This window comes from Carlito syrichta, unplaced genomic scaffold (assembly GCF_000164805.1).
Source record: "Carlito syrichta isolate Samal-C Ts95f unplaced genomic scaffold, Tarsius_syrichta-2.0.1 Scaffold314712, whole genome shotgun sequence".
NCBI classification, from domain to species: domain Eukaryota; kingdom Metazoa; phylum Chordata; class Mammalia; order Primates; family Tarsiidae; genus Carlito; species Carlito syrichta.
Genome location: NW_007258808.1, coordinates 249,236 through 260,013, shown reverse-complemented (window position 1 = coordinate 260,013; position 10,778 = coordinate 249,236). Strand labels below are relative to the sequence as shown.

Below are 10,778 nucleotides of genomic sequence, written 5' to 3'. Positions count from 1 at the left end.
GGTAAAGTAGCAAAGGTCAGTCATGGTCCCAGTGCAAAGTATGCAGACTTTACCCTACAAGCCACAGGGACGACTGCAGAATTTTAAACCAGGGAATTTTACTGTGCTGGCAAAGGGAGAATGGGCTGATGGGAGAGAGACAAGAAGTCCAGTCTGAAGGCGGTCGGGGAGATTCGTTGGTGCAATTCACTAACTAACAGTAGTGGGTGTTTTGAGAGATATTTCTTAGCTAAAATGGACAGGACTTGGTGATAGAATGATTTTTTTTTCTTTAAATGAGGGAAAGGGGCCATAGGATGACTCCTAGCTTAGACCATGGAGAGGATAGGTCATTGCCATGAAGAGAATTATGGGAAGGGGAGCAAGGGGTGATGACAGGAACTTGAATTCCATCTTGACCATGCTGGGTTGTGGTGGCTCTGGGGGACCACACCTACTGGACATCTGGGTGTCTGAAGATAGAGATTTGGGAGCCCACAGCATATCACTGGTAGACGAAATCTTGGGAGCAGGTGAGAATGGCTGAGGGGTGTTCAGAGGAGAGCAGAGGGTGCTGAGGACAGAACTATAACCCTGATGCCTATGGGGGGATAGAGAAAGGGGAGTGTGCATGGGAGTCGATGGTGGAGGGCTGAGAAGGCAGAGAGGTACCAAGAGGGGATGTTAGTTTGGAAGGAAAAAGGGGGGTTTTCAGGAAAGAGTGGTCAATGGGATGAAATAGAAGAGAGATGTTGTCTTAGAGATTATTGGCTTCTTGTAGTTTCTTCTTCCAATGTCTCGGTTTGCTAAATCCAGCCCAGAGTCTTCATGAATCTCCAGTTTAAGGATCAACCCTATGGCTGACTGGATGTCTATTTTTGTACAGTCTAACTTCCTAAAAGAATCTAATTGGTTCACCTGTGTTTTGGCTCAACTTGGGTGCAACTAGTCATGACTGGGTGAGGTAGCAGGTGAGGGTGGGTCTATAGCTGTGACTGAGCAAGTCATTAAGCAGAATGTGAAGGCAATTGATATCAAGTAGAATGAACACTGAAGGTCTTCTCGATACGTAATCATTCTAACAGTCTCTGTTGACTAGGCACTGTTGTAAGCACTTCACATATAGTAATTCATCTATTTGAATGTCATGGTGAACACAGAAGTCATATTACAGTGTATTTGGATCTTCTCCTAATAATAATGACAATGAGTCTAGAAAGGCTTTAATCTGGCTCTTTCAAAAATGTCCTTTGCTTTGTTTTTTCTTAAAGTGGCAGAAGCCTTCTTTGGGCCCATTCTTGATGACTGAGTGGGAGACTATGCCTTTTGATCAAGTTTCCTTTTCCTGAGTTCTCTTAATTGAAGCTACCAAATATTACATATAAGGGTGTTGGACTGGGCAGGCCATATTAAAGTCCTTTGCTTCTGTCTACGTGAGAGCATGATGAGTTTAGTGGTCTTTCTAAACCTTAGAACCCGCTTCCCGGTGCATGGGCAGTGTAGCAGGTGAATGAAGTTTTAAGTTAATTATGTCAGAGCAGAGAGTGGGAAATCTTCACACAAGCCAGCTTTTTAATGTAAACTTTTCAGAATGGTGATTTTAGGCCATTTCAAGCTGACAGACTCTTTTAGTTCACCATTATATCTATGAACTTTGGGAGGCCAAGACAAGTGGATTGCCTGAGCCCGTGGGTTCAAGACCTGCCCAGGCAACTTGGTGAGACCTCATCTCTAAATAAATCAAAACAAATAGCCAGGCATAGTAGCACGCTCCTGTACTTGGAAGGCTGAGGTGGAAGGATCACCTGAGCCCAGCAGGTCAGCGCTGGTGTGGCCGTGAGTGTGCCACTGCACTCCGGCCTGGGCGACAGAGTGAGACTCCAACTCAAAAACAGAGAAGTGTCTGATTCAATAATTTACTTGGATTTAGGTGATAACTTTGAGTTCAGCACTAAATGAAACATATTGGGTTCACCTCAGTTTAATCAATTTTCACAGAATATGGGGAACTCACCAGACCTATAATCACAAATCATACATAATTCTTTGATGCAGGTTTCAAAGAATGTATTAACAGAACATTTGTTAATGGGACTTCTGTTCTTTTTAATGTTTGGACTCATTTGGCTGTATTCTATAGTGAGGTCTATGGGAAAACAGGTATATGGGAAAACAGGTCACAGCGCATTACATGTAAGTGGCTATAACTGAAGATTGGAGTATGTCATTTTAAGTAGTACTGTTACTAAAACATATGTGCAGGTGAAGACTAGTTTGTTTAAAGATGTTCGTATTGGTTAATCAACCAACAAAATATGTATTACACTTCTATTATTCATTCAACAAATACTGAATACCTAATAAAGTCCAAGCACTCCACATTTGCCATCTCTTTTTAATCTTTGCAACAATTGGCTTGAATTATGATCCCACAATTTAATGAGATTTAGAAAGGTTAGGCTTAACTTGTTTAAGGTTCTAGTGGGGGCAGAATTTGAACTGACTCTAAACTGTCCAACCGTAAAATCCACATCATTTCCTCCTAGCTGGGCCTTGGTGGGAAATCAAAGCCGAGTAATCTATGGCCCCTGCCATGAGGAGTTGACAATGAAGTCTCAAATAAGACTGAAGTCTATAAACCTATGAAACAGAAGGCAGAAGTGGTCTAAAAGTGGAGCCTGCTAGTGAAGGCTAAGAAGTAGAATGTCATTCTGTAGTTAATAGGAAGCCGTTACAAGTTTTGGATATAAAGGTAACACGACTTAAGGGTGTTTTAGAAATTTTACCTGATTTTCTGGTCAGAGGTAGCATGACCAATGTTGGCTCTAGTTACTGAAGAAGATCTAAGGTGGAGTTTGCATTGTGACTTGTAAGACTGATGCATTTAGGGACGATCAAGGCAATGGGGGATTGATTTTCAGAGATGACCCATCTGGGTAGCAAAGAAGTCACAAGCATAGATTACACAACATCATCTTTTCACCTCCATGGGACTCCCATGTGTTTATGCTTTATAAATGGTGAATCTTCAGCAATCTCCAATAAGCATTTGTAAGAAGAGGGTCTGGAGTCTATTGAAATCCCTTGGTTGAACTAAAAGCAAAGTTAATTTGACTTTTCATCTTTAAGAATATTTGCATTGAGCCGGGCTCGGTGGCTCAGCCTGTAATCCCGCGCCTTTGGGAGGCTGAGGTGAGTGGATTGCCTGAGCCCGCGGGTTTGAGACCCGCCTGGGCAACTTGGTGAGACCTCATCTCTACAATAAATCAAAATGAACTGGGCATGGTAGCGCACGCCTGTAGTTCCAGCTACTTGGAAGGCTGAGGCGGAAGGATCGCCGGAGCCCAGCAGGCGAGGCTGCGGTGGCCGGGAGCGGCCACTGCACTCCAGTCTGGGTGACAGTGAGACTCCAACTCAAAAAAATTAAAAAATAAAATAAAAAATAAAAGAATATTTGCATTGGACTAAGTTCCATTAAACGAGACAAAGATATCCATGGGAACCTATGGAAAATTATTCTACATTCTGAAATCATGTGATAAAACTTAGTAGTTTCAGAACTTTTCTAAACTTGATAAGCTGTGTTAAAAGCTTTGAAGAATTCTAGACTTAGAGATTTATACAATAAATTTACAATACACACGAGATTATACAATTATTGATGTAGGTGAATTATACAATAAATTGATTTAGAATGAAAGAGCTTTCAAATCTCTTTCATCTTTGCTCTTTTTACTTGATAACTTTTCCTCAAGCATTTTAATTTTAAGCTAATTGTAACTTATACATCCATAGGACATTTAAAAATGTCTGTGATTCATTAAAAGTATACTTTAGTGAAATAATAAAAAAAAAATCTGATTGTCAATTGGAAGAGAAAGTGATACAGCTGGAGATCAGGAAAGGGGCTCTGGACCAAGGGGGAGAATAACGTGCGATGGCTTTTCACAAACTTGAGGAGGCTCAGAAGGAGTGGGGTTCATGGGGACTGTGTCCAGTAATAGGCTGACCAAGGGGATGCTTACCTACAGCAGTGGAACGTGGCGTAGCCAGCAGCAAAGGCCAGGGCTAAAGGAGTGGTTCATAGCTTCAGGTGGGCTAAGAAGGGAAATATGGCAATATCTTAGTCTATTCAGGCTGCTGTAACGAAGTATTATAAACTGGGTGGCTTATAAACAACAGAAAATTATTTTTATTTCTGTTGTTTATAAACCACCCAGTTTATAAATTATTGACAGATTCTGTGTCAGGAGAAAGCTGTCTTCTCGCTGTAATCTCACATGGTAGAAAAAGGCCAGGCCTCTGTGGGGCTTCTTTATAAGAGCACTAATCCCACTCATGGGGACTCCTCCCTCATCATCTAATCAACCCCTAATCCCCATTGCATTAGGGATTAGGTTTTCAACAGGAGGCAGGAGGACACAAAAAGTCAGACCATAGCAGCCTAAACATTGAGCGGGCTTGGGGGCAGAAGGCAGGGGGAAGACTTGGGATAAATTCTGTTGCAGAGTGTGACACAAATTGAGGCAACAGGTCAGGACCAAGATTGAGCATCATCTGGCAGCTGGGTCACCGCATACTGTGGAGATAGGCCTGAATGCTAACATAGAAGTCATCGGGAACAAGACATGAAGGGTATCTAGGCCAGAGTGTTGACAATGGAAACGGAAAGAAAGATCACATATGATAGAGACCATGAAGACTTGGCAGGACTTGTAGATTGATGATAAAACTTAGAGAGGAAAGAGAGCACTAGGTCTCAAATGTCCTCATAGCTATTTTAAGAGTAAGCCGTGTTCCAAAGGTTAATTTGGAAACTAGTTATTTGGGTTTTGGAAGAGTTTCATCATGAAGATTCATTTTCCATCAGGAGACGCTTTTAAAAATATCAGTCTAACATGTCAAGAGTATTCTACCTCGGTATAGCCATGGAATCTATACTTCCCCTGATCTCACCATCTTTCCAATTGCTGTCTTGTTCCACATCTGACTTTGGATGATGGTTGTTGTGTCCAGCTGTGAAGCATCTGTGGGTGTAAACCCCTCTCCTGATGTGTCCAGGAAATAAGTCCACACACATATATACACCCTTAACTTCCAGCTATATAATTCTTCACTTGGGACCATTCAAAGGAAGGATGAAATTTGAGGATTGTTTGGTCCAAGAATATTTCCTTTTTTACTCTGCAACAATTTCTCTTCTACTATCCTGGTTTTTGAAGCAAAAAAATGTAGCCCCTTTGAGGTTTTTCCCTCGAAAGGAGTTTCAGGTCTCCTTTTTTTCCCTTCTTCCTTTTTATTTGCTCAGATCCTTCTATATGGAAAAATAAAGGCTACTGATGTCACATTAGGAGGTTTGAAGACATAGGGAGGGCTGAATGAAGATTAATCCCATCTTCATTTTCAGAGACAAAGGGAACTCAGAAGAGGACCCTTAGCAGATCTTAGCTTTATCTCAAATCAAAATCTCAGTTGTAACTTAATAAAAATTTTTTTAGAGACAGAGTATCACTCTGTTGTCCAGGCTGGAGTGCAGTGGTGCCATCATAGCTCATTGCAGCCTCAAACTCCTGGGCTCAAGCAAACCTCCCACCTCAGCCTCCTGTGTAGCTAAAACTATAGACATGCACCATCAAGCCTGGCTAATTTTTAAATTTTTTGTAGAGATGGGAGTCTCAGTATGTCACCCAGTCTGATATTGTACTCCTGGAATCAAGTGTGAACCACCGTGCCTGGCCTGCCTTGTAATATTTTAAATGTTGGCCATAAACAGTTGTGTACCCAACTGTTATGGCTTGTCCATTGAGTTTTCTGTTCCTTCTGCTTTACTCCATAGTACTCTTAGAAAATGATTTATCATTTAACTCCAAGAAATTTTAATGCTTACATTAAAAGTAAAATAATGAATTTAGCTTTTTTTTTTTTTAGTTGTAGTCTCTCTCTTGTCACCCAGGCTCGAGTGCTGTGATGCACTCACCCCAGTATAAACCTGCTGGACTCCAGCGATCCTTCTGCCTCAGCCTTCTAAGTAGCTGGAACTACAGGTGCACACTACCACATCCAGCTAATCTTTGACTTATTGTAGAGATGAAGTCTCCCCAAGTTGCTTGGGCTGGTCTCGAACTCGCCCAGGCAATCCACTCGCCTTGACCTCCCAAAGTGCTGGGATTCCAGACTGAGCCACTAAGCCCGGCCGAAATTAGCTATTTTAAGAAATATGAGCAGAACGGACAAAGCATCCAGCAGTGCAGAAGTGAAAGTAATTATGAAATGTTTAGGTTTTCATTATTGTGTTTATAGCTAAATCTTAGTAAAATGTACTTTTTAAAAATTAGACTTTAGGCCAGGTGACTCAGGCTTGTAATCCTAGCACTTTGGGGAGGTAGAGGTGGGAGGGTCACTTGAATCCAGCTTGGAGTTTGGAGTTTGAGACCAGCTTGGGCAGCATAGCAAGACCTTGTTTCTAAAAAATATTCAAAAAATCAGCTTGGTGTGATGGAGTGCACCTGTAGTCCCAGCTACTTTGGAGGCTGACGTGGCAGAATCACTTGAGTCCAGGAGGTCAAGGCTGTCTTGAGCTGGGATTCCAGCCTGGGCAACAGAGTGAGACTCTGACTCAAAATATAAATAAATAAATAAATAAATTAAACTTTAATTTTTTAGGACAGTTATAGAAAAATTGAAAAGATGATACAAAGAGTTCTCAAAAACCCTGATACCTAATTTACCCAAGAAGTGACTTTTATTATTGGGATACATTTTATTACAACTAGTGAGCCAAAGAAACATTAATTGGAGTCCCATATTATCTTTAGATTTCCCTAATTTTTACCTAATATCTCATCTTAAATTTAGCTGTCATGTCCCCTCAGGCTCCTTTTGGCAGGAACAAATTCTCAGACTTTCCTTATTTTTGAAAATCTTGACAGTTTTATGGAGTACAGATAGGTACTTTGTAGAATGCCCCCCTGGGACTTTGTGTGGTGTTTTCTTCAGGATTCAAATAGGAAGTGATCTAATACGGTGACATCCAATATGAAGGTTAAGCAGGCCCAGTGTGCATCCTGGGGAACTGGCAACTTCCAGCAACTATCCCTGCATGGCACCTGCCTCCCTCTGTCCCTGGGGTGAAAAGGGGGGACAGGGCTCTTGCACCCCGGCACCTGGGATCACTCTGTCTTGCATGGCACCCACTGTGGGGAGGTGAAGTTCCAGCTGAGCCAGACTAATGCCCCAGAAGGACCAGGGAGCATCTGGGCACCTTTGCTACAGGAGTAGGGAGCTGTCAGGGTGGATCCAAGGTTAGTCATTGTACCAGCTGGAGACTGGAGTCAGAGGAAGAAGTGCTTCAAGCGGTTCACCAAGAGGCTGTGGTCCAAGGAAAATTAGGCAGATTCCGGGGCATATGAGCAGAACCAAGACTGATAGCCCAAAACATATGGTTATGGTTCAAAGCAGAAGATGCAGCCAAAGAGCCCCAGTGTCATAAGCCTGTTCCTTCCTGCAGGAAGCCAGAGTTGGGATGTTCTCCAACCAATGGGAACGCCAAAGTCTCTTACCCTCCAGATGACACCACATTTGTAACTGCTGCACAGACCTCTGGATTGACATCGAGTGTAAGAGAAGGAATTTTGAGAACTCCTGACACCATGCACAATCCTGTGAGGACAGGGGCTTCTTTATTTTTCTTGGCAAACATCTTAATGATGCCTGCAAACTGTCTGAATTTGCCGTCCAGGGTTTTCCAGCAACTTGAATGGTTTTCAGATGCTTTGGAAAAAAACTCTAAAAAACATTAAATGCTGTACTGCAAAAAAGTTATGTGGATTTAAAAAAAAAAAAAGAAGAAGCCTTAACTATGCACTACTCCTGCTTTTGGGGAGGTGGGAGGAAGGGTGCCATTTTTTCACATTATTCAACTTGTCCATTTAACATTAGTCTGTGGTTTATTTCCAATGTTGGTTTCTACAAGTCAAATCAACTTAGTTGTGGGTACATTGTCCCCTTATTTTCTCATTCATAGCATGAAGCTATTCAACAAAACCATCTGTGGTAGGAATTTGTGAAAATGATAATTGTTGGTCTGAAAGAAATTTTGAATCCATCCTAAAATTTCTTTTATACTATCACAGTTTTAATTTGTAAATTTCAGATTTGGACCATTTCTGTATTGCCAGTAACTGATTGACAAATGATTTCATTTGCTTTTTTCAGGGATTTATCAACTCATTTGTCTCAGTTTTCATGACTGGTATTTTGTGACAGTCTACCCGCTGTGATTATTTCCCTTATAACTCAAGAATATTTTAGCACTAAGTATAGTCCTACAGAGTTGGTGGCTTCAGGGAAATAGTGTTTTCATGATAAGATGTAAATACATATTGTGAAAACTGTATTCATGGGATAGGATTTAGCATGCTCAGTCGCTGACTCCCTTTATCCAGAATCTCTCTTTACACAGAAATACTTTAGAACCATATTTTCCTCAATGTTAACTCCTCTTTAAAACATATTATCTCATGGCATTTGCCAGTAATTGGGATGCTGAGATGGAAGGATTATTTGAGCCTAGGAGTTTGCATCCAATGTAGGCAACATAGTGAGAAAACAAACAAAAACCCAGAAGATTAATATCCGGTGATCTCAAATATATATATATGGATTTAAAAAAAAAAGAAGAAGAAGCCTTAAAAAAAAAATATATATATATATATATATATATTTTTTTTTTTTTTTTTTGAGTTGGAGTCTCACTCTGTTGCCCAGACTGGAGTGCAGTGGCTGCTCCCGGCCACCGCAGCCTCGACCTGCTGGGCTCTGGCAATCCTTCCGCCTAAGCCTTCCAAGTAGCTGGAACTACAGGCACGCGCTACCATGCCCGGCTGATTTTTTGATTTATTGTAGAGATGAGGTCTCGCTGCCCAGGCGGGTCTCGAACCCGCGGGCTCAGGCAATCCACTCACCTCAGCCTCCCAAAGGCGCGGGATTACAGGCTGAGCCACCGAGCCCGGCTGATCTCAAATATATTATAATTAATTTCCCTCTGAAAAACAAGCAAACAAACAAACAAACAAAAACCCATGTTATCAGTTTTTAATTTTTAGTGATACTTCTTCAGTTAAAACTTCCCTATCTACCCATAACCACAGAACTGGAATTGAACCTTAAATGTCCAATGGGTGGTGACCTCATTACAGTTGAATAAGCTCGCCTTCTTGCTGTTCAGCTGTTTATAGACTTTATTAATATTGTTAGGGCACCTTTCTCTGAGAGCATCCCATTTTTTATATCAATTTCCAAAAACTGCTATATCTTCTCCATGAGACATTTTTTTATCTGAATGAAGTAATTAAATGCCAAAAGCAACAACCACCAATGACTGAGTAAAGTGGACTATACTTTAAAGGTTATTGTGTAGAGCTCAATGCATTTCATTATATATTTTAAAGGGACTAGTTGTCTTAAAGATTTGTTTTCAAGATATCAGGGTTAGTTGTATTTTTTTATGTGTTGATGATTTGGTTGTTGTTCTGTTGGTTGTTACTTGTGTTACAGAACTTGGCTGTGTCTACATCTGTAATCCGTTTGAGCAAAAGAATCAAACCACTTTGGCCTCATTATGTTCTGATTGAGAAATTATTTCTATCTTTAAAATATATGTATTGGCAAATTTAATATTTATTTATTATCATTTTCTTTTTTAATTATAAAGATGTGGAGTGCAATTCAGGGTTAGGTATACAAACGTTGATTCTGCAGGTACCCTTGTTGATGTGGTATGTCCCTCCCTCCCTTAGCAGTTTTCCTCAACTGCCAATTCCACCCTCCCTCCCCTTACAGTTTCCCACTACTGTCAATCCCTTTCTTATAGTATTATAATTGTTCATGGTCTGCTTATGAGTGAAAACATATGGTACTCTGTTCTTTGTTTTTGTGATAGATCACTGAGTATGCTCGACTGCAAATTTTATTTTAAACTAGAATATAAAGACAAAAAGGAAAATCATTAGGTAAAATTACCTCTCAAGATGATTCTTTCTACTGTTGACATTTTGTCCTCATTTTTCCAGACTTTTTTCCATGTGACCTTATACATATAAATGCACACATGTTAAAAATGAGATAAATGTTTACTTACTCTGTAAGCTGTTTTATCATTTGAGCATATATCATGATATATTTTCAGCTCAAGAAGTATAGATATATGTATTCATCAGATGAATGTACAATGATGTAGTTAATTGAGGGACATTTTTATTGTTTCAGATTTCACTATTTTAGGCAATACTGCTATGAACATCTTTGGATGAACATCTTTGGACAATATCCAATATCTTTGGATATTGTCTATTTTAGACAATACTACTATGAACATCTTTTTTACTATGATTTTGAAATTCTCTGAGAATCAGAGAAACTAGCTGAGAAAATCACAGTGGGGCATTGCATGTTCTCCCTACAACTTGCATAATTTTATTTCCACAAGAGAATGTTTGAGAATAAACTAAAATTGAAAAGTTTTTTTAAAGAAATAAACTTTTAACCGGGCTCGGTGGCTCAGCTTGTAATCCTGTGCCTTGGGAGGCTAAGGTGAATGGATAGCCTGAACCCGCGGGTTTGAGACCCGCCTGCGCAACTTGGCGAGACCTCACCTCTACAATTAATCAAAAAATGAGCCGGGTGTGGTAGCGCATGCCTGTAGTTCCGGCTACTTGGAAGGCTGAGGCGGAAGGATCGACGGAACCCACCAAGTCTAGGCTGCGGTGGCCGGGAGTGGCCACTGCACTCCAGTCTGGGCC

At 40.7% G+C, this 10,778-nt stretch overlaps 1 protein-coding gene across 1 annotated transcript in view; it reads left to right on the top strand.

The window, feature by feature from the left end:
- Window positions 1-400: 400 nt before the first annotated feature.
- The window catches only part of PAPSS2 (3'-phosphoadenosine 5'-phosphosulfate synthase 2), a 55,555-nt gene continuing 45,177 nt past the window's right edge, over window positions 401-10,778 (top strand). The window contains exons 1-4 of the mRNA XM_021719431.1: window positions 401-512; window positions 2,035-2,172; window positions 7,435-7,595; window positions 8,194-8,230. Of these exons, the coding sequence (XP_021575106.1) occupies window positions 401-512; window positions 2,035-2,172; window positions 7,435-7,595; window positions 8,194-8,230 (448 nt within the window). The remainder of the gene's footprint in view (window positions 513-2,034; window positions 2,173-7,434; window positions 7,596-8,193; window positions 8,231-10,778) is intronic.